The sequence below is a fragment of the Triturus cristatus genome, chromosome 2_2, assembly GCF_964204655.1.
Source record: "Triturus cristatus chromosome 2_2, aTriCri1.1, whole genome shotgun sequence".
Lineage (NCBI taxonomy): Eukaryota > Metazoa > Chordata > Amphibia > Caudata > Salamandridae > Triturus > Triturus cristatus.
Window position 1 is genome coordinate 831,187,000 of NC_140582.1, and position 24,579 is coordinate 831,211,578.

Consider the following 24,579-nt stretch of genomic DNA (forward strand, 5'->3'; position numbering starts at 1 on the left):
TCCCGCCGGTGGTTGTTCTTCGGATGTGCGGGACGGTGGAGAGCGCGAGGTCGGCGGGGCGGAGCTGGCTGTTGGGGGATGTAGAAGGAAAGTCGTCTGTTGAGGTAGGCTGGGCCGGTCTTGTGGAGTGCCTTGTGTGCGTGGATGAGGAGCTTGAAGGATATCCTCTTGTTGACGGGGAGCCAGTGCAGGTTTCTCAGGTGTGGGGTGATGTGGCCGTGGCGTGGTACGTCAAGAATCAATCGTGCCGAGGAGTTTTGGATGCGTTGCAGTCGTTTCAGGAGCATGGTCGGAGCTACCGCGTAGAGGGCGTTTCTGTAGTCGAGTCTGCTGCTGACGAGGGCCTGGGTGACTGTCCTTCTTGTATCTGTCGGATCCACCTGTAGATCTTGCGGAGCATGCAGAGGGTGTTGAAGCAGGAGGAGGAGACGGCGTTGACTTGCTTGGTCATTGAGAGCGTTGAGTCAAGGATGATTCCAGGTTGCGTGGTCGGTGGGTGTCGGGGCTGCCCCCAGTGCTGTCGGCCACCAGGAGTCGTCCCAGGCTGAAGGGTTGGACCCGAGGATGAGGACCTCCGTCTTGTCTGAGTTCAGCTTCAGACGGCTGATCTTCATCCAGTCGGCGACGGCCTTCATTCCTTCATGGAGGTTGGCTTTTGCGGTGATGGGGTCCTTGGTGAGGGAGAGGATCAGTTGAGTGTCGTCGGCGTAGGAGATTATGTTGTGGTCGTGCTGTCGGGCGACATGTGCGAGCGGGGCCATGTAAATGTTGAACAGTGTTGGGCTGAGGGAGGATCCCTGGGGTACGCCGCAGATGATCTCGGAGGCTTCGGATTGGAATGGGGGGAGGCGGACGCTCTGGGTTCTGCCAGAGAGGAAGGAGGTGGTCCATTCCAAAGCCTTGTCTCGGATCCCTGCGGCATGGAGGAGTTTGCGTAGAGTGCGGTGGCAGACGGTGTCGAAGGCGGTGGAGAGGTCCAGGAGGATGAGGCCTGCGGTCTCACCGTTGTCCAGCAGGGTCCTGATGTCGTCGGTGGCAGCAATGAGGGCGGTCTCGGTGCTGTGGTTGCTGCGGAACCCTGACTTGGAATGGTCCAGGATTCTGTTTTCTTCAAGGTATCGGGTTAGCTGTCTGTTGACGATCTTCTTGATGACCTTGGCCGGGAACGGGAGCAGAGAGATGGGCTGGAAGTTCTTGAGGTCTCTGGGGTCTGCCTTGGGTTTCTTGAGTAGGGCGTTGATCTCGGCGTGTTTCCAGCTCTCTGGGAAGGTCGCGGTCTTGTGGGAGAGATTGATGACGTTGCGCAGGTGGGGTGCGATGGACTCAACCAGGGACACACAGCGGCCCTCATCCTTCTGGACCTCTCTGCAGCCTTCGACACAGTTTAACATCGCACGCTCGCAGCCAGACTTCACAACGCGGGGATACAAGGAGCCGCCCTCGACTGGATCCAATCCTTTCTCTCCGGACGAACCCAGAGGATCAGACTCCCTCCCTTCCTCTCCGAACCCACCGACATCAACTGCGGAGTACACCAGGTATCATCGCTCAGCCCCACGCTCTTCAACATCTACATGGCTCCCCTCGATGCCATCGTCAGACAGCATGGGCTCAGCATTGTTTTCTACGTCGACGACACCCAGATCATCCTCTCACTCACGAAGAACCCCGAAGACACCAGACTCTGTTTCCAGGAAGAAATGAAGAACGGGGATGAAGGACAGCTATTTGAAGCTCAACTCTGAGAAGACCGAGGTCCTCATCCTCGGACCCTGCACCTCTGCCTGGGACAACACCTGGTGGCCCGCCACCCTTGGGAGCCCACCCACCCCCACAGACCATGCACGGAACCTCAGCATCATCCTCGACTCCACCCTCTCCATGAAACGCCAGATCAACGCTGTCGCATCCACCAGTTTCAACTGCCTGCGCATCCTCCGAAAGATCTTCAAATGGATCCCCCCGACTGCAGGAAAACTGTCACCCACGCACTCATAACCAGCAGACTGGACTACGGCAACGCCCTATACGCCGGTATCAACAGGACCCTTCTGCACACACTCCAAACCATCCAGAACGCCGCAGCCAGACTCATCCTCGGGACACCACGTCACGAGCACATGACCCAACACCTACGAGACCTCCACTGGCTCCCCGTCGAGAAGAGGGTCACCTTCAAACTCCTCACCCATGCCTAAAAATCACTCTACATCCGACCCAAATACCTCAACGAGAGATTATCCTTCCACGTACCCAAGAGAAACCTCCGCTCCGCCGACCTTGCCCTGGCAGAAGTCCCCCGCATCCACAGAAACAGAACAGGCGGGAGAGCCTTCTCCCACATCGCAGCCAAGACCTGGAACGAGCTCTTTGTGAAAATCAGACGCTCCCCGAACCTGCACACATTCAGGAAAGAGCTCAAGACCTGGCTCTTCGACTGATCCAGAGCTGCCCACCCCACCAAGAGCCTTGAGACCCTCGCAGGTGAGTAGTGTGCTCCACAAACCCTTGATTGATTGATTGACTGTCTGCAAGGCATAACAGTGCAGGGTGAGCAACTATATTAAGAGTTAAAACTCCTTTAGCTCAACAGCTTATTGAGCAATTGTCATTGGAATTAATTGATAACATGAGAGTGACTAATTTACAATCTCAAAAGCTAACTTTATAACATTGGAAGTATCTAGCCTTCCACAGCCCATTAACCACTCTTAAATTTTCATCTGTAATTTCAATAGTGGGCACATAAATAAACCTACATTAAATGATATAATTAGAAAAAATACCTGTGTTAATCTAGATGTACAACAGACCCACAATTCAATTTCTCTTCTCCCAAATCTCCTTCCCTCTCTTCCACAGTTTTTAAGGATAAGCACTTTATTTGTTCTAATTCGCTCATATGTAGCACGCCAGATCTGTCATGCAATTCTCAGTATCATATTCCCACTAATGGGTTCAAAGGAGGTGTGGTATTACACTTAGTTGTGTATTGTTTAAATATTATTGTCCATGAGGCCCCATAGCATTAAAAGCTTAATGTCTCCACATTAAGAACATTACAAATTCAAATTCATACAATGTAATCATACATTGAAAAGTAGCGCAAATAGATACCCCATTCTGATAGTAACGTCTAAGAAAGCAATCAAATAACACCTACAGTTAGATGTATTCATATAGTCATGATAGGAAAAAGATAACCACTTTTTACAGTTCTTGCCGTTTTGTCACCTTGCCTGGGTCGTTTTTCCGGCTGGAAAGTATGGTAGCGTTTGGGGGATGTGCCAAACTGTGCTGAACGGATTTCAAAGGTGAAGAATACAGCAAGGTAAACTGGACAGCACATTAGACCAGATGTCCTCAAACAGTCAGGGTGGCACCGAGGGCGTGAAGTGGAGGGAGATCACCTGCCTCTGACCAAGTGGAACATTTAGTATGCCCTTGGAGAACACAGACAAACATCATGTTAAGAACAGTGCTGTAATCTTAGTGAAAGGAAAACAGAGTGCAACTCCGTCATGGCCTTCAGTAACAACACTTGTTAGTCAGGTCTTAGTTGTGATTAGATGGAGGGTTCATCAAATAACCCTCAAGGTCCCACCTCATTTCTGATAAAGGATCACACTGGACGTTTATGTGGAGTTTGTGCTGCTAACAGCACAATAGCAATAATGTATTTGCATTTTAAAAGAGATAAAAACATAACTAAATGTTGTATTTGTTAAATATGTTCAGATTTTTTCAGGTGGCCCAATTTTCTTTAGAAAAACCTTACGCCAGCCCTGGTATTTTAGCCAACAGTGTTATATGGCGCCTGGGGACATTGTCTACTTTGCTAAGTTAGCATGAGCTTCACTGCCATGATGCTGCTTTTGCGCACGTTACTACACGACTATGGTTTTGCAAGACTCGGTTTGTGCCTTTCACATGAGAACAGTCTGCTTTCACGTTCTCTGCCTTTCCTGAACACAATGTGCAAGGTCGATCAACAATGCCCCTTGTTATTCTGTTCTGGTCAGTCCCTAGCACCTAGACATAACCTGCTACACACAGCTGCAATACTGAAGACTCGTGCTTTGATATTGCGTTGTTGCATGTTATTTTAACACACTTTGAGCAAGCCGTTCCATGGAGAAGAGCTCTGCTGTTCCTATGATGTAAGTCTTACATCCAGGCTTTAAGGTATGGGGTCTGCTGTCAAAGCCCAGAGATCGTCCTTTTTATACAATAAACTTCTTCTAGTCAAGGGGAGGGTGGTTAGGACTAAAAGCCCTTATTTCCACAGTGTTTATAAAAGGACTTCTCCCTTTGTATTCTATGGAATTGTAACAATGCTAACTGTGCTGAGTTTATGCATTTTGCTGCTAGTAGTGGCAAGTAAACTGTATTTTACAGCAGGATAGTTAAAATAAGCATTTTGAATTATTTCAGTGACTCTACCTATTCTCATTGTGGACAAGTATGAGTGAGTGAACGAAAGAGTATGACTTGCTCCCGCAATTCAAGAGAGAGTCGGGAGTGTTGGGTTGGGGTGTCTAATCATTTGTAGCTCCGTGATATTTGGAGGAGAACGAATGAGACACTATAGCTAGTCGGTTTGGGATTTTGGGTACTGATGTGGTAGGTGGGTACACCCCTATTCAATGAGGTCCTGTTTTCCTGCGCATAGTTCTGTGTATGTGTAGAATCCCTGCAACATGGTGCCGCCAACGTTTGGTCTGGTTCTTATCTGCGAGACGCTCGAGTAGTGCTTGTCCACAATCGCCTCACTTCTGTTTCCAAGAAACAGCTGTGAGGGTATAATCTCCTATTTGGATGTTTTTATAGGTTCTTTAAAGCTTGAAGTTTTAAAAGGTTTTTTTCTCAGTATTATTAACCCGTAATTGCGCTGCCGAGCTCTAGGTTGTTGTTCTTTATTGTTCATTATGGCAGTTCCAATTCTGGCCCCTAATCGGGCAGCACTCACAGCTTATTGGACTCAAAATGGAGTACCTAATGCGGGTGTTGCACTGATTTTTGTTGTAGAAGCGGATGATGCTTAATGCTTCGAAGTGTTCTATTCTTGGGTCAATTTTCCGGCGGAGGATGGAGCAGATAACTTTTTTCATGAATATACGCCTACGGCCCTTTGTAATGCTTATCAGCCTTATTGGGCTCTTGAGATTCCACTTACAGCTTGGCAACACCATATTTGGTTTAATGGGGCCCTTCCTCACCCAAAACCGCTGGTCCATTTCGGTCCTTTATCGATAGATGGGGCCACGTGGCCCGTTTTAGCTGACAACAGCGACGCTTGCAGGACTTCGCGTGTTACATACGATCTACCATGATTTCCCTATATAAGAACCGTTTTGAGGCAGATATAATTGTTATGACCTACGGTGAAATATTAATATTTTTATTTACTAGGGTATTGTGACTAAAAAATTCGGGATACGATTACAATAGTGGCGGAGGTACCTTTCCAAAATGGCCACCCATGAGCGACATAGTACTATATAGATAATAATAAAATGAGCAGTCTCTTTTTCCGAGTGTCATTAAAGAATAGAAAGTCTACCGACGATATAACAAAGTTTATCTCATATTGAGAGATTAACGACTAACAATTATAATAGTGGCGGAGGTACCATTTTATGATGGCCGCACGTGATCGACATGTTTGAGTGTGATTGAAAAATAGAAAGAGGATTATATTAGTGGCGGAGGTACCATTCCAAGATGGACGCCTGTGACCGATATAGCACCATATATATATATATAATAATAAAATGAGCAGTCCGTATTTCCGAGTGTCGTTAAAGAATAAAAAGTCTAACAACGATTTAACTAAGTTTATCTTATACAGACAGTTTAACAATGAGACCGTGAAGTGAAATAAGGTCACTACATGCTTACGGGTTTAAAGTGAGAACCCTGTGTAAGATGGCGGATCTGTAACTCAGCTAAGTATTCTTTAGCGCATGCGCTAGCTTGGGAGCCAAAAATGTAAAAGCCTGCGGCTCTTTCAACTCGGCTTGACGGCGTTATATACTGACAGAGGGACAGCTTGCCTGGGATGGATTTTACGGTAAATAGATTAAAGTGAACGGCTTAACTATTGACTCCGTACAACCATGGAAGTCTGTTTCCATAATAACTTTATCTGCAACCAAACTAGTGCTTGACAGCTATCGCTTAAACACGTGTATTTATGATCGGTAAAGACGTGACAATTGTGCTCGCTACAGCGGGTTTCTTGCCTATGCAGATAACATATGCTATGGGCTCTGCGACGCCATGTATTAAACACTGTTCATTGTTGACTGTCAGTGCACCTATTTTATATATAACAGACTTAATGAATGCTATGAGCTCTGGGACTCCATGGGCTATATGCTGCTCATTATTAACTGTTACTGAAATGACTTAATATGTAGCGGATTTGATGCATACTTTTTAGTTTTGAATTGCATGTAGCTACGATGATATAGCAATGATATAGAGATATAGCGACTACGTATACGATATCGGGTTAGTCAGGTTAAGAAGTGCAACTCGTGTTGAGGCTTGGATTGAAATGTTTTATGCACTGTCTCTTATTTCATGTTAGTATAGAATTATATCATGCAGGGATACGAAGCCAAATATGATGCAATGGGCTCCAAAATGCTGCATTTGTAAGATGAGGCTATGTCATGGATATTGCCCAAAATACAGCCAGTATGATTACGATGCTGGGATCTACTAAATTTGCATATATATATATATATATAGATACTCGTGCCCCACAATAACAAGTAGATACTATCATGCCATTGCCCTTTTTAACATCGTATAGGGAATATGTTATAAAGTTCTGTAGCCACCTTTGGTCTGACGTACTAGTTAGAAGGGGGTATATTTTTTAAAATACAAGACCTTGTGACTTATTTTTACTTTGCTTGTTTACTTTCTCCTATTTTACATTAGGTTCTTAAGCCAACCATGACTTGAGCCTACTGAAGGACCGCATTTATAAAAACATTTACGTAGTTACGGAGCTTTGGACGAATACACAGGTATGAGGTTATCAATACTAAATTGAGGAAGTACTATAATTTTGGGACATTTTGGGCTTGTTCATGAATGACATGTTAAGGTAATTCATGTTTCTTTCTTGGCACACATGCCGATTATATGTCATCTCGACTTTGTTGTTAATATTATTATAATGCTTACATCCATTATGTACACATAAGACAGGGCATGTTGTACTATAATGCATACAAAACGTTTTATTTATTGGAGGTTCATATTGTTTTGTTCTGTAGCTTTGAGGGTTACCACTACCTCAAATCGGATATATAGAAAAGACCTAAAAAATATTACATCAATGGGATAGGGGAATTAGATATCCCGGTTGTACAGGTATACTGTTGCAGAATCTTAGTAAAAATTAATAATTATAAAATACCAATTGGGGACTACATCGTCCACCATTCCCTTCGGGGTGAAAATAATATATTGCCAGGGGTTACAACATCCCTCACTTTGTGCATATGTCTTTTAGAAAGAATAATACGAGGTAGAGGGGACGAAAGCAAGACGAAACTACGAATTACCCGAAAGACAACAGATGAGGTAGCTATAAAATAAAATGCGACTTTCCATGTATGCGTTTTTTCAACCACTTAAACTATGATATGGTCATCTAGGATATTGCATAGGCTCTCATATGAGGCCAAGTGGACTCATATGAAATATGAACTAGCAAGATATCTAAGACAATATTAGATCTCCCTATACTAGAATACATATTTACAGGGACTGTCCCTGATTCAATTGATAGATCTGGAATGTCTCTCTGCATGGTTTATAAATGTATTGGATAAATACAAAGAAATGTTTTTAATGTGTGCTTATGACATTGCTCAAATTTTGTTCTTGATATAAGTGTTTGGCAGTACTCTATGAGTTTCCCATACTGTCATATGCTATGATTTTCAATGGAATACGAGCTACCATGGTCGCCAAGAGTTATGTGCCTGGTGTGGTACACTTATGAAGTGTTGTAAATAGAATTGTACTGAATTGTTACATAAATCATATATATGAATCTAAATGATTTAACAAGCTGTGTTTTAAAAGATTTTAATATGGACTATCATCTGTGTTTGTAGCCCTGAAGAAGTCCTTAAATAGGAGGAAACGCATTGGCTACTGAGAAGAAAGAAATTATAACTCAAAGAATAAAGGAATATATAAGTTGCGACAACTTGGTGGAACTGCTTTTTTACTTTTCATTGTGTGCGGATCAAATCTTTCATGTAATTGTTTGTTGTGAAAGTTTCTTTCACTCTTTTAGGAAACCAAGGGGTCTTGTTTCCTTGATCTTCGCACCATAGAGTTGATAATGCTCCCGAGACACAGATAAGTGCTGTTCTATATCTTAGACCTCATTTGTACATCCTTCCCTATTCAATGAGGTCCTGTTTTCCTGCGCATAGTTCTGTGTATGTGTAGAATCCCTGCAACATGGCGCAGCCAACGTTTGGTCTGGTTCTCATCTGTGAGTCGCTAGAGTAGTGCTTGTCCACAATCGCCTCACTTCTGTTTCCAAGAAACAGCTGTGAGGGTATAATCTCCTATTTGGATGTTTTTATAGGTTCTTTCAAGCTTGAAGTTTTAAAAGGTTTTTTTCTCTGTATTCTTAACCCGTAATTGTGCTGCCGAGCTCTAGGTTGTTGTTCTTTATTGTTCATTATGGCGGTTTCAATTCTGGCCCCTAATCGGGCAGCACTCACAGCTTATTGGACTCAAAATGGAGTCCCTAATGTGGGTGTTGCGCTGATTTTTGTTGTAGAAGCGGATGCTGCTTACTGCTTCGCAGTGTTCTATTCTTGGGTCACCTTTCCGGTGGTGGATGGAGCAGATAACTTTTTTCACGAATATACGCCTACGGCCCTTTGTAATGCTTATCAGCCCTATTCCACTTACAGCTTGGCAACACCATATTTAGTTTAATGGCGCCTTTCTTCACCGAATAACGCTGGTCCATTTAGGTCCTTAATCGATAGATGGGGCCACGTGCCCGTTTTGGCTGACAACAACGACACTTGCAGGACTTCGCGTGTTACATACGTCTTTAATACGCATGCATACAGCTGTTATACAGTTCATGTCGCGAAACACAGGATATTGGCTATTAGTTTGCCTAAAGACTTGCTTCCTGATTTAGCTGATTGTAACACCTGGGGCAAGGTGTTTGCAGTGGTATATTCGAAGTGTTTTGGCACTCCCTCCATGACCGTACTCCCCTCTAAGATAAAGCGTGTTCAAGATGAACACGGAGCTGAAGCGGCTATAGAGTTGAGGATGGGATTTGTGGGGGTGTTCAACGTGGTTGCGGATATGATCCTTGCCAATGTCAAGGGCGATGTAGTAAGCTTTCAAGTGGCAAACCGCTTTCAGGCTGTCCCTGATGCAGACAAGCCACGCGAATTACCAAAGATTTTTTGCAAAAGTTTATAAGACCATAGGCCACAATAGTCTGGGAGTTACGCCTTTTAATCAAACACAAACTCAATCTCAAACTCAACAAAAAGTCCAGACTGATAAAGACAGGCGTCCGGTCTTTCCTAAAAAGAACTGGAAAAATAAAAAAGATGGGCAGCAACAACAGAAGCAAGGTTTACTTATTACTTGCACGACCGCGCGAAAATTAAGATTCCTGATAGATTTAAAGTCCCTGAACAGCGTTCTCCTCGTTCTTCACAGGACACATCTGGCTCTCAGGAGAACCCCAAGATCGTGGCAAGAGTCAACCTGTGCCACAGGGACGTGATCAGCCTCGACAGTTTGAAGTCAAAGGAAATCAAGAGGAACTACCTCGTTTTCGACCCCCATTTCAGAAGAAAAACGATGTTGCTTTAATCAATCAATCAATCAATCATAGGCATTTATAAAGCGCACTACTCACCCGGAGGGTCTCAAGGCGCTAGGGGGGGGGGGGGTCCGCTACTGCTCGAACAACCAGGTCTTGAGCTTCTTCCTGAAGGAGAGGTGGTCTTGGGTCAGGCGTAGTTCGGTGGGGAGGGCGTTCCAAGTCTTGGCGGCCAGGTGGGAGAAGGATCTTCCTCCTGTTGTCGCTTTGTGGATGCGGGGGACGGCTGCGAGGGCGAGACTGGTCGAGCGGAGGTGGCGTTTGGGAGCATAGAAGTTGAGGCGGCTGTTGAGGTAGGTCGGGCCTTGGTTGTGTAGGGCTTTGTGTGCGTGGGTGAGGAGCCGGAAGGTGATTCTTTTGTTGATCGGGAGCCAGTGCAGGTCTCTCAGGTGTCTGGAGATGTGAGTTTGTCTGGGGACGTCGAGGATGAGTCTCGCCGAGGCGTTCTGGATCCGCTGGAGTCTCTTCTGGAGCTTGGCGGTGGTACCGGCGTAGAGGGCGTTGCCGTAGTCCAGTCGACTGGTGACGAGGGCCTGGGTGACTGTTTTCCTGGTCTCGGTGGGGATCCACCGGAAGATCTTACGTAGCATGCGCAGGATGTTGAAACAGGACGAGGAGACGGCGTTGACTTGTCTGGTCATGGAGAGGGAGGAGTCCAGGATGAAGCCCAGGTTGCGTGCGTGGTCTGTCGGTTTGGGGGCGTTGCCCAGGGCGGGGGGCCACCAGGAGTCGTCCCAGGCGGAGGGTGAGGAGCCCAGGATGAGGACTTCCGTCTTGTCTGTGTTCAGTTTCAGGCGGCTGGTCGTCATCCACTCGGCCACGTTTTTCATCCCTTCGTGTAGGTTGGCTCTGGCGGTGGCGGGGTCGTTGGTCAGGGAGAGGATCAGCTGGGTGTCATCGGCGTAGGAGATGATGTTCAGGTTGTGTTGGCGTGCGATGGCCGCAAGGGGGCTCATGTAAACATTGAAGAGGGTGGGGCTGAGAGAGGAGCCCTGAGGGACGCCGCAGGTGACTTCCGTGGCTTCTGATCTGAACGGGGGCAGGCGGACTCTGTGTCCTTCCGGTGAGGAAGGAGATGATCCATTCCAGTGCCTTCTCCTTGATCCCGACGTTGCTGAGGCGCTGCACTAGGGTGCGGTGGCAGACAGTGTCGAATGCCGCGGAGAGGTCCAGGAGGATGAGGGCCGCTGTTTCTCCGTTGTCCAGCAGGGTTCGGATGTCGTTGGTGGCAGCGATGAGGGCGGTCTCGGTGCTGTGGTTGGCCCGGAAGCCTGACTGGGAAGGGTCGAGGGAACCAGTCGTCTCGAGGAAGGCTGCCAGTTGCTTGTTGATGGTCTTCTCGATGACTTTGGCTGGAAACGGGAGGAGCGAGATGGGGCGGTAGTTCTTGAGTTCGGTGGGGTCCGCCGTTGGTTTCTTTAGTAGAGCGCTGAGTTCGGCGTGCTTCCAGCTCTCAGGGAAGGTGGCGGTGTCGAGGGAGGTGTTGATGATGTCCCGCAGGTGGGGTGCGATGACAGCGTCGGCCTTGTTGAAGATGTGGTGAGGGCAGGGGTCGGTTGGGGAACCGGAGTGGATGGAGTTCATCGTGCTGATGGTGTCTTCGAGGTTGATCGGTGTCCAGGCGTTGAGGGTGGTGGTGGGGGGCGTTGGTTTGGTCGTGGGGAGCGTTGGTTGTGTATGTCAGCGATCTTGTTGTGGAAGTAGGAGGCGAGGGAGTTGCAGAGGTCTTGCGATGGGGTGATGTCGTTGGTTCCGGCGTTGGGGTTGGAGAGCTCTCTGACGATGTTGAAGAGTTCCTTGCTGTTGTGTGCGTTGTTGTCCAACCGGTCCTTGAATGCTGTTTTCTTGGTGGCGTGGATCAGTTGATGGTGCCTCAGACGGTGAGAACGCGACTCCTGGATTGGACATGGGCAGTGACTCTGCTCAACAGCGCAGCGGAGATTACCATAGTACAGGAGGCGTTGCGTCCATGTCTGGAGGTGACAGCAACTGATACATTCATTACATAGAGACCGCAGACACCCGGGTTGCCCCCCCGGATAAGCTCTATGAAATTATTTTTCAAATTGAAGGTGATATACCTTGTCCAATCAAGGCGGTTTTCTGGGAGAATCTAACCTCCTCGTATGACATTTTGTTAGAGGAGACGGATTGGCCTCCACCCGTTGTGTTAGCCGCTTCTAGAGGGGAAGGCTTAATACTTCGAGTTTTTCTCGTTATGTTCCTGAGGAGCATGCACAGGCTTTCGCAGCTGAGTGGGCTCTGGCCCTAGCACCAGCGGTGTATCGTGATCAGGTGGATTGGGATGTTGATTCACCGGCTCATGACATACCTTTACGCTCTATGCCACAGCCACAACCGCAATATCCACTCAGACATGAAGCAAAGGCTTCCGTTTGTGATATTCTAACACAGTTGGAGTATCAAGGAGTGATTGAATCATGTACATCACCGATGAATAATCCTCTCTTTACGGTATCAAAACCTGATGGTTCGTATGGGATTGTATTGGATTACCGAAATTTGAACCGTCATTGTCGCACTTTTGCAGTGTAGAACACTCACAGCTCTGCGCTGGTGAACAATCTTGGTCGTAAAAATACAAAATTACGCTTAATATTTCTAATGGTTTCTACAGTCACAATCTCGCAGCTGACAGCCGTGATTTGACAGCATTCACTGCCGTCGGGAATCAAAAGAAATGTACACGATTGCCTACGGGGTATAAGGATAGCCCCGGGGCATTTGCGGCATGGATTGTGTCTTTGTTGAACGACATAGACCCTGATGCGTTCTTGTACGTAGATGACATTTATCTGATGGACATTGCGCCTATGCCGTATCTTGTCTGAGTCGACAGGATTATCTTGTCCTTTGCCGACTATGGATCTAAATTCAATTTTGCTAAATCACACATCACCCATTTGGCGGTGCTCTTTTTGGGCTATGAGCTCAATAATGAACGAAAGGGCTTGGCCCCTCACTTCTTGGAGTAAAGTGCACAATTGCAACCCCCTTCTACACTGAAGAAACTTCAGTCTTTGCAGGGATTTCTACATTTCCGGAGGACATACATTCCCGATTATGCCTAGTGTATCAAACCGCTCTATGCATTGATACAACCAACTTTTTCTTCTGCAAGCTGGCTTCCGGAACATACTTCTATTCTTAGTTCTTGGCAAACTGACTTGCTTGCAACTAACTAATTGTTGACGCGTGATAACACCACAAACTTGGTAATATGTATCGTTTCTGGGACAGTGGGTTTCACTTACTTGACGTTCAATGAGGGTGACAATACCTATTGCATACAAATCCCATTTATGTACTGCTGCTAAAATGCGCTTTTCAACTGTTTAAAAAATCTTGACGGCAGTACAGATGGCGATTCTGAAAGAATGCTCACTGGTGCAAGGCAAACGCATTCTTATGGTCACGCCCTTCCCTGCTTTGGAAGCCGTGACTGAGGCGAGTGTACCTAACTCGAAAGCACTACACCCCCATTGGATACAAAGGGCTACTTCTTTGACATCGGCTGATGTCACGTTTATCTTTGATCCAGCTCATAAAACACAGGAGCTTTTACAGTATGAACACGTTCATCCTCCTCCCTGGTCTTTGCTTCCTCTTAATGAGTACAATTGCATCATTAATACCGATGGCACGGCTCAACCGGCCAAGGGTTCCAAACATGCTTATTCTGCGGCTTGCGCAATTGTTGCTGGTTCAATTGTTAATGGAGAGTTGAATTCTTCCACTGTGCATACTCTGGCACTTGGAGACTGTACGGCACAATTGGCGGAGCTGCGTGCTCTTGTACTTGCGCTCGAGTTCGCTGATCCAAATATGAATACGGTTATTGTGTGCGATTCTTATTTCTGTGTCCAGTCTTTTAATGACAACTTATTCTTATGGTCTCGGAATGACTATCGAGATTCTAAAGGCAGAACAATTAAGCATAAAACACATTGGGTTCGAGTGGCAGATCTTAAACAATGTCTGCCCCTCACGCAGGTTATACATACTCTTGGCCATCAGCATGTGGGAGCACATGCTCTTGGTAATTCTTTGGCTGATGAAGCGGCAAAGTCTACAATAGCCACGTGTTCCATAGCAGCAATTACAAGATTCATGACTAAAATAGATAATGGGATTTTGGCAGCAGTGTCTGCAACGAGGGAGGGAACTGCTTATCCAGAGTTTCCTTTGAAATACTCTTATCACATAACTCCCGAACAGGTTCCTTATGCTTTGATTCCTTCAGTTGGGGATCGGATGATTCCCAACATGGACCACAGACCTACTTTGATCAAATCCACACACTAAAGCATAGCATTTGCACATGCCGGTGTGTCGGCGACATTCTATCTTACAGCAAAGTTACTGGTGGCGCCGTTTATATAAACAGACCCGTAATTATGTACTTTTTTGTGACATCTGTCAGCAAATCAAGCCGTCTACGGTCACGCGCCCACCACAAACGCAGCTATGTATTTCTAATCAACCTTTTGGCTGTATCTGTCTTGATCACTGTGGTCTTCGCTCTTCAGATACTGCGTATCAATATATATTTGTTGCAGTTGATTCGTGCACTAGATTACTTTGCTGACGCTCGAAATGTCATCAGGGATTTGCGTGTCTTTGTTGGGATGTTTGCCTGTGGTACCTTTCATTCTGACCAAAGTCCAGCATTTGCCTCTAAGGCGTACAAGGATGCGATGAAGTCTTTGGGGGTACTGGTGCAATTTTCATCTCCATACAGGCCTGAGGGCAATTCAATTGTGGAGCGAATGAACCATGACTTAAAGCAATCCTTGACAGCTAGATTCTTAGGTAGTGGCAGGAAATGGCTGGCCCACTTGTATGGGGTTCAACGTGTACTTAATAATCTCCCTAGACAATCTCTGGGTGGGCGGACCCCATACAAAATGCTCTTTGGCATTAAAATGTTTGTTCCAGACCTTAGTGGTCTGGCCGTTGTGGCGGCTGCCGCAACCTTTTCACGTAGATAATCATTCTACTGTGTTGCAGGATATACAAAACACACGTGACAGCTATACAACTGAACATTTACCCTCTTCCACTGATGCAGCACTACTGATTCCAGTTGCTGGTTGGCTTCTTAAAGTCGGACATCTGGTGCGAGAAAAGCTGGAGAACAAAAATTAATTTGGTCCCTCTTATCGTGCACCGGTTCCAGTGCTTGGACTGAAGGGCACTCGTACAGTTATTTTACCACCTTTACCTGGTCGTAAAGACAACAGATATATTTCAGTGGACAATGTCAAGCAACACCACACGGCAGATTCTGAATAGTGTCACACCTGCAGTTTCGTGCAGCGCAATTTCATTGGATCCACTGACTTCATCATCTTCCACTGGTCCTCGTAGGGCTACGAAAGTGATGGACACTATTATTGATCTTTCACCCATCCGACCTCTATCTTCTACTATGGACTTCGAGTACATATATCATCCTGATGAGTCCGTGAGTGAGGTGCCGAACAGTCCTGGAGAACATCAAGCGGACTCAACACTTCCACCTCTGATTAATCAACCTACGAGTGGCTACTATGGAGATCATGCCAGCCTCTCTTCCGGCTCGTCTTCCTCGACATCCAGTTTGGCAGACACACAGACTAAATTAAGTATTTTTTTCTCTTGGTTCAAAAAGACTTACCTGGTCCCTCCATGGACCTACATTTCGTTGGTGCTTATCCTGATTTTCCTCTTCATGTCGATTGGATTTGTGACTTTGGCTTATCAATGGTCATTATTTGCCAGAACGCTCTACTGTAAATTTAAATTCCGCCATTATGGAGATTTATTCTGTTATCAACATTATGGGCATCATTTTTTACACTAAACAAACACGATCAGACCTGATTTTAATTATACACTATGGAAGCATTGCCCTACTCCCGTAGAGGCGAGTTCTAAAACTCTCAGGGATTAGTTTACTTATTTTACAGATTATGACATATATAATCCAGAATCCTATTTCTTTAAGCTTCGACCATCTTCACAATCAAAATTTATGTTGACCCAAATTAAATTGTTTTACGCCAACTTGTTCAGAAATAAATTGGCTACGCAGGGTTATGATCATTGGAATGAGACTATTGATTTAAAATCAGTCTGGGGCACAAAGCCTTGGCAGGTTCAGGGAACTGAAGTTTTACATCCTGCCTGCCTAATCCCAGCTCAAATTTTGTTTTTAAATGAAACAGTGTACCAAACTACTTGTTTTGGCCTCGCAACTGTCAAAAATTTGAATACCCCATCCATTCCCCCCCTTAGCGGAATATGATATTTGGCACACTCACACAAATTATACCATATAGGCATTGCAGGCTTTATTTCAAAATTACACTTTCAATGTCTCTTAAGTTGATTCTTCCCGGTGGTTAGTGTGGCAAACTAATACAAATGCATATCATATGCGTTTTTATAATGTTACGTCCGGTTTCATTCAGACTAGACCTGATCCTCAGTATACCGTTACACATTCGGTCACCACATATTTGGTGGGTAAGTTATGCCAACAATAGATGGAACATTCCACGCCGACATCAGTGAAGCAACATCTTTCTCTGCTGTCACATGACATCAATCTGGCTGATTTCATCTTATGGCCTAGGAATCCAAGAGCGAAACGATTTATTTATGCCGCTTACAATGAAATTTGGAAACTTTTGCAGATTGAAGCTGCTTTTCGTCTGCGCCAAATTGATCAAGCCAATTTAGAGAAAGTCCTTGCCCTAGTAGACAGCAGCATTAACACACTTTCCTCACGCATGTATACGTTAGACAATATTGTTTCATCTGTTATTGATCTTATTCAAAGTGATGTTTCTGTGTTATGTCATGGTCAAAATCAATTAAGATCTGTCATGCAATTTGCTTGGACATTGCAGACTTTTAAAATGGGAAAAGTACCTTGGGATTATTTAAATGCCACTGCTTTGTTTTGGCCATTTAATCTGACTGATTTACGTCCATGAAAGATGCTACATATACACTATTGCATATTGAACAATTAGAGCCCTTGCCGTTCTCGGTAGCGGAAACGGATTCTGCTGTTTGGTTAATTCATGGGCTTATATCTCTCTCTTTTTCGCTATTTAAATTTAAATAATGCATGCAACATTTTCCGATTGGCTGTTTTGAACCACTGGGTAGTGCACATCTACATGAATTGGGGTCCCTACCTTTCACTAACAGATGTCAGAGGGAGAGTAAGGAAGTTTTTCTTACAGGGGGAGGACTGCGATTCCACAATTGGACATTCCCTGGTTGGCAAACACGTTAAGTTGCACAGCGCGTGTAACTTGTCAGCGCCCTATCTTGCTTGTTTTTTTAAAGGGACCCCAATTCGTCAATAATTCCCGCTTTTACATTGCTTACAAATGGCAGTTCTCTTATTTTGAACAACCAAGACTGCTGTGATTTGCGGGCAGGAGTCCCGTATTTAGTAAGTTTCCCAGGGCATAACTTGTTGTAGCAATGTGCTTTTTCCACCCCCACATGGGAGTCTAGATAGTTCAATTTGGCAAGTTGAGCAGGCTGAAAGCGCTTATATTCCAACAAGAGATGTCTCTCACTTCAGCCCGAGAGACCTTCGAATTACAGGTGGCTGGGACTTCTAGTGAGATACAGTCCCTTCTGAACACCAACCTCCCACAACATTTTTGGGAGCTAATACACCAAATATTTAATGCGTCTGACATGAAAGGCCTTGCACATTTTTTTAAACGTGTGGGATCTGGTCTTGTGACTTCCTTTCAGACGATATTTGGAGTAATACAGGCTTTTATTCATTCTATTTTTTCCAGCATCTTTGGAGGTTTTCCCTTAATATTGGCGTTAGGTGTTGGAATCCTGCTTCTCCTGTTCCTGCTGTGTAATGGTTGCTCCTCTTGTGGTACTGCACAGACCAAGCCAATTGCAGCTGTACCATGATCGCATTCAACAAGTTTTTGGATCCTTGCCATTAGCAACGCTTGGCTTCAGTTAAGGACAAACTTTTCGCTTTGCCCACTTTACTTGTGTGCAACCAGTGTTTTACTGTCAGCGATGCCCCTTTTATTGGGCAATGAAAGTGTGCCTCTCCAACATGTCACGTCAAGTCCCGGATTTTATCCAGTTGATGGGCCCTTTAGAGGCTCATAACAAGGCTTTTTCTGGGGATGGCTGTATGGCGCGTGCAGCTGAACTTGGAGTATTGGCTGAATGGGATCTCTGTGCGGCTGCGCAGAACATCCTGCAACAAAGTTTCATCGAATATCACGCAAGTTGCCTACTCATGCTTTTAGAGGCCTCCGATTATGAGAAGCATGTTTGTTCCTTCGACTTACTTAATTGGATGTCATCCCTTTTTTCTACCAACGATAGGGATGATCTGTTGGAGGGAATTGCATTCCTCGGTTCACACACCTTGATGGACTTCCCACCTCCTTCATAAGACCTCTTTCATAATAACTTTACTATTCCAGAAGCAACTCTCCTTCAATATTAACGATTGACAATATTAAAACAAGCATTGGCATAGCCAATAGGTCTCGCCTTTGTGGCCTTATAAGTGTTTAACCATGCAACAGTTAATGTTGTTGCACCAAGGATATGCTGCTAACTAAATACTTATAAGATCCCAAAAGCGAGACCTATTGGCTATGCCAATGCTTGTTGTTTTGAGAATCTGGTCACCCTAACTCAATAACAATGGTACTGGAAGGGCACGGTTGAATGGGTCCAAAGACGGTCAATTGGCTTTGCCACTGCTTGTTTTTTCTTAACGTCTGCCCTTCTCTTTTCACAAATGTGCCCAGGTGCGTTTTTTGAAGGCTGTGTTCCATACACTGGATGCATTGATTGATTGCATCCAGGTAAGCAAGGCCATAAAAACATTTTGTAGTGACAACCGGGGTTTATCAGAATTGCTCTTGTGCTGTCTTACATAGCCGGGATGTTAAGAGAAGAGGGTGTACAGAACTACTGTACTGTTCAATTCCACGATACTAATAAAGCTGTCGTCATTCGAGCGCGCCATGTTGTGGAAGTAGTTTTGTCTCACGTTGTGAGATTCTAACATCAGCATGCAGCGCATATGCTTCAAGGAGGCAGCCATGTCAGAGTCAGGAAGATAATAGTCCAGGGCCCTGTGCAATCGTCGACCAGCTTTGATCACTACAGAGACTTGCCTGTTATTAAAATGGCTACTCTTGTGACTCAGGTACGCCCCAGGTGCAGTGAGGAATGCGTAGAATGGATGTATCTGCACTGGAGTACTTTATGTGTGTTTAGCATTCGAGAGTAAAAGGGGCACTGGATTTTATGCTTTCCGCCAAATATCAGCATGGAGACCACTCACTCGCAGACACCAGCTACCCCAGTAGTCAAGAAAGCTTCTAGGTTCAACAACCGCACAGATCCCGTGAAGAACTTTGAGCGATGGAAGAAAAAGTACAGTAAAAAGCAACAGAAGTGCAAGATCCTGCGAAAAGAGAGACTTGGCAAGTGGAGAAGGAGAGCATCAGCCGTCTGGTGCAGCTATACAATGAGGTAAGAGCAGAAACACTGAAGGTACGGAGAGCACTGCATCACGGACCCAGCACGACAAGAACATGGCATGGGGCTGTCAATGCTTGGGAGACACACTGTATGTGTAAAGGCAGGCACATTACTTTGTCATTTTTCGGAGGGACATATACACTTTAGAATGAGAGGAGATATGCACACACTATGATTGGGGAGAGTGACTTAGAGAGAAAGGAAACAATAAGGACAAGCATTGGCCGCGCGGCCGTGAAAGTGATCGCGATCAAAGACAGATGGCGGCTGCGCGCATGCACGCTCGCGTGAACGCAAGCGCTAGGCCACCAAAAGCCTGTGGCATCACTTTGAAAAACCCACACACTAAATTTCTGGCAGAGCAACGCCTGCGCTGGCTCAGCGAGACCTAAAAATGTTTTTTTTTTATTTCCAATTTTTTCCAATTTGTTTTTTTTCGAAAGCTTTGAACTCTGCTTGACTTTTGAACTGTGGTTTGGTCCTTTGTCTATGTACTATGACCTTACCAAGGGGAGGGTGTTGTATGTCGACTGGGGACATTGCCGACATTGCTAAGTTAGCATGAGCTTCGTTCCCATGATTCTGCTTTTGCGCACGTTACTATATGACTTTTTATTTTTGCAAGACTGTTTGTGTCTTTCACATGAGAACGGGCTGCTTTCGCGTGCTCTGCCTTTCCTGGAGTTTAGTCTGTACACTATGTGCAAGGTTGATCAACAATGCCCCTTGTTATTCTGTTCTGGTCAGTCCCTAGCACCTAGAGGTAACATGCTACACACAGCTGCAGTACTGAAGACTCGTGCTTTGATATTGTGTTGTTGCATGTTGTTTTAACACACTTGGAGAAAGCTGTTCCATGGAGAAGAGCTCTGCTGTTCCTATGATGTAAACCTTACATCCAGGCTTTAAGGTATAGGGTCTGCTGTCAAAGCCCAGAGATTGGCCTTTTTATAAAATAAACTTCTTCTAGTCTAGGGGAGGGTGGTTAGGCCTAAAAGTCCTTATTTCCACAGTGTTTATAAAATGACTCCTCCCTTTGTATTCTATGGAATTGTAACAATGCTAACTGTGCTGAGTCCATGCATTTTGCGGCTAGTAGTGGCACGTATACTGTATTGTAGAGCAGGATAGTTAAAGTAAACATTTTGAACTATTTCAGTGACTCTGCCTATTCTCAATATGGACAAGTATGAGTGAGTGAGCGAAAGAGTACGTCTTACTCCCACTATTCCTGAGTCTCTTGAATGTTGTGTTCTGGGTTGTCTAATCATTTGTAGCTCTGTGATATTTGAAGGAGAACAAATGAGACACTATAGCTAGTCGGTTTGGGATTTTGGGTACTGATGTGGTAGGTTGGCACACCCCTATTCACTGAGGTCCTGTTTTCCTGCGCATAGTTCTGTGTATGTGTAGAATCCCTGAAACAACAGCAGGCACTGCATTACCTTTTAGAGTTTTTTGTTTCTCATTTAACTCTTTAAGGATGGGCTCAAATATTGCAGCAGGCAAAATGCTTGTGGCTAAAATGCCAGGACTGGTTAGAAGTGTCACAAGTGACATGGAGTAGTTTGTCATCTGTGTATGTATGCTGCAAAATAAAAAGGCTAGAATAAACATTAATTTTTGTAAACATTTCTATGATGTCCCAAAACATTATAGATCTTTTGGGTACAATATTATTTCAAACTCACAAATGGCATTTATTCTAAAAAAAAAGTAACAGAATACTGTACAAACCAATTGTTTAAATAGCCTCTATCGATGCCCCTTGATCTGATTTGAAATATTTGGCTTGTTTGTTATGTTCATCCTGCAAACATGTAGCATGAGAAATGAAAAAGAACTACTCAAAATCAGTTTTGTCTATTTTTGTTAGAGGGTGTGCCTTGGAAATAACTGAAATCATAAGAAATAACCTACCCACATATTCATCCATGTTGAAAGTCTTTACATATTTAAAAGAAAGGTCTCCCCTCTTGTGATATTCTATAAGCTTTCTGTAGCTCCCCAATGGTGTGCTTCCTGTAAACAAGAAGAAAGACAAAGCATAATGCTAAATCTGTTCAATAACTGTGCATCGTCTATGAAATGCTGAACAAGAAGAAGTTTTCATCAGACAACAGCTATGCGTAAAACAATCTGACACCACAGTATAAATTAACACAATCATCATTGCTCTCATCAGTATGAGCGTGCTCACCCAATTATGAGGGGGCAAGAATACAAAGATAGTCAACAATATGTGGTTATATATCCTTTTTATTCCCATACATTTACTTCGTATAACATTATTTCAGATTTTTCTTATGATTGCATTTAGTTTGGATTCCTTTTTTTGTTCTGTTGAAATGCCTATTGTGTGCTTCCCAAGACTTTACAAGGGCGTACAGACACCCATTGCTTACCACTGGTTGGCTTTATTGCCACTAATTTAATTGCTTCTTATTTAGTGTCTTTCCTTGTTCCAGCTTGCCCATCTTCTCTTTGTGCCTCTTTACCACCTGTATGATTGGCATGCCTTACACTACTCACTTTTAGGGAACTACTTTTTCTTTTTGATTAAGCACTCCAAAATAGAGCATGTGTTTTCCAGCTCCCTAGTATGCTTCTCCACCGCCCCTGGCAAATACCAGCCCTTCTTGCTGCTAGCTCTCTCTTGAGCACTCCTTCCCTCCCAATCCAAATTTCTGCTCCCCCCACGATGTGTTGCTTTCTAGTTCGGGTTCTTCTCTCTCCATCCCCAAGTTGCTTTGCCTAGGGTGCTTTTCCCCTCCTATATCCACTCCATGTTGCTTCCTCCCAACCCACTCCTCCGTTGCCCCTATGCCCACCGCATTTGTTTATTTTATTATTGGAGGAAAGGGATTGTTGCCAATATATCTGCCTTAAGAAAGCGCTGTCATAGTACTTATTTTTAAAAAATTTATAATTTGCCAATCCCTCTAGGATAGATAGCAAAAGATAACAAGCATTGGCACAGCCAATAAGTCTTGCCTATAGGACCTGATAAGTGTTCACCCCTGCGGCACATTGTCCTGGGTGCTATGCCGCCAGGGATTGAATAGCTATACACTTACTACACACTGGGTCGTGCAGTCTGATTCAGGAATACAGGCTTGCTTGATACATGGAATCTAAAGTGCGCACAGTTTAAAATATTTTGCAAAGGACACCCTGCTGCTCCCTTTCTTTGCAAGGATGTGGACCCGGGAAAGAGGAAGCAAGATCATGAAGGATGGCAGGGGCGGTTTGGGATCGTTTAAGAGAGCAACGTTAGAGCAGTACATTATGCATAACACTTCAAATGCATTAGTTGGCCATTCAAGGATTCAACGCATGCAACAGAACGTGTAGCAGTCATGGGCAAACCAACCGTCCTTGTATGTGCAAACATCGAAAATGGAAGCAGCATCAAAATAGTACCCTCTGCACATAATATCATTAGCCACCCGTCTGTGAAAAACTAGGAATGCTACGTTAAAACTTATTTACAAAGACAGCACCCATTCTACCCTGCAATGTGTGCTGGAGCCAACAGCAACACAAACGGCATATCCATTACTAGTGCAGCTGCAGATAGAAAAAAGGTAAACCATTGCGAACAGTGGAAAGTATTAAACTGTTGAGCCCGCTCACATGTGCCTAACAAGAATGGTGAGTGTCAAGCAAAGCATTTGTCTGCAGCAGCTACCTATTCGGATGGCACCTCTAATTCCTTACTGCAAACAGTAACGCGATCAAGGGTGATAACAGAAACCATATTGCCAAGGCAACTACGTACGCTCTAAACAAAGTGATTGAGTCGAAAATTGGACTCTGCCTAATCTCCTTCCTCAACACCGAGTCTATATGAGAAGAGCACCTGGGAGATTTGCAACAAGTGAGTATATGGAGAACTTCTTTGCACCCCACCAATGCACTATCAATATTCACACTTTCTGGAAGAACTCCACCTCCCGGAGAATCAGGGTAACCACATCCAATCAAAGTTCAGGAATTTTCAATGATTCTATTCCACAGAACCAACCAAAGGTGGTGCAGGAACGCAGACATCCAGCTTGCCAATAGGAAGGTATAGATGTATTGTGGTTCTACTGCCGCAGCCAATCAACGCCATAAAGAGTATATAGCAGGAAACAAGTTATGGAGGTCCTCCCTCTTCTGTGTGTATACCAAGTGTCTCCAACCTTTTCTGTACTAAGAGCTACGTATGCTCAAGCAAAATCATCCTGAGCTACTAATATTATTAATGTTGTAATAGTGATGTCATCAGGGCGGGATTATATTCATGGCCACCATATGCAAGATTATGAGCAGTGATCACCGCAGTTCAACAGGCAGAGTTGCCATAATGTAACAGAAAAACAAAAAAAACAAAAAAAGCTTTGACAATGTAAAATGCATCTACATGGGTAATACATAACAGTCATAGCTGCAGTGCCTTAGTACCAAGGCAATTATACTAGTAATAAGCCTCCACAGCGCCTCATGATTAATCTGTCAATTTCAGTTTTAAATATATGATCTAAATTTAACTAAATATCTCCAAACACCAACTATTGAGTTCTGAAAAGAAATACATTTTCATATCAAATGTATGGTTTACATTTATGGTGTACCTATATTAATTCAACCAAGCAAATCCATTATTTACTAGGCTGGGCTGCACACAGGAGAGTTACTCACAGGCAGCTGGAGAGCTACTAGTAGCTTCAGAGCTACCAGTTGGAGAAGCCTGGTGTATATGGGGGTGTCTGCCAAAATACACGCTACTAAACCCACTTCACTGGAAAGTATAATAAGGCTCCTTAACCCCTTCCATGCGGGGCGGCTTCCCCCGCGGTGCTGACCGTTGCTTGCGCGGGCGTGGTCATGACGGAACGGTTCCGTCATGAGCACAGCTCAACCGACGCTCATGACGGAACCGTTCCGTCATGAGCACCGAAGGGGTTAAACAAAAAAGTAACATGGTGGGATGGGTAAGGGACGGGACCTGGGGCAACGAAAACAGAGTGGGAGATGCAGCTGCAATGATAAAAGATGAAGCAGGGTGGCCACAAGAAATGAAGCGGGAGCTGCGGCCGCAATGATGCAAGATGAAG

The 24,579-nt window shown here is 44.8% G+C and overlaps 1 protein-coding gene across 3 annotated transcripts in view; it reads right to left on the reverse strand.

Moving 5' to 3' along the window:
* GNPDA2 (glucosamine-6-phosphate deaminase 2) overlaps positions 1-24,579 on the reverse strand; it is a 143,346-nt gene that overhangs the window by 18,609 nt on the left and 100,158 nt on the right. For 2 of the 3 annotated variants that reach the window (XR_014978189.1, XM_085642163.1), the window contains exon 3: positions 21,398-21,499. Coding sequence is in view for 2 of the 3 variants with exons in the window: in XM_085642163.1 (XP_085498289.1) it covers positions 21,398-21,499 (102 nt within the window). In the remaining variant the exon portion in view is untranslated. Of the gene's footprint in view, positions 1-3,234; positions 3,444-21,397; positions 21,500-24,579 lie in introns of those variants that run through there. The other variant, XM_085642164.1, reaches the window with a different exon arrangement.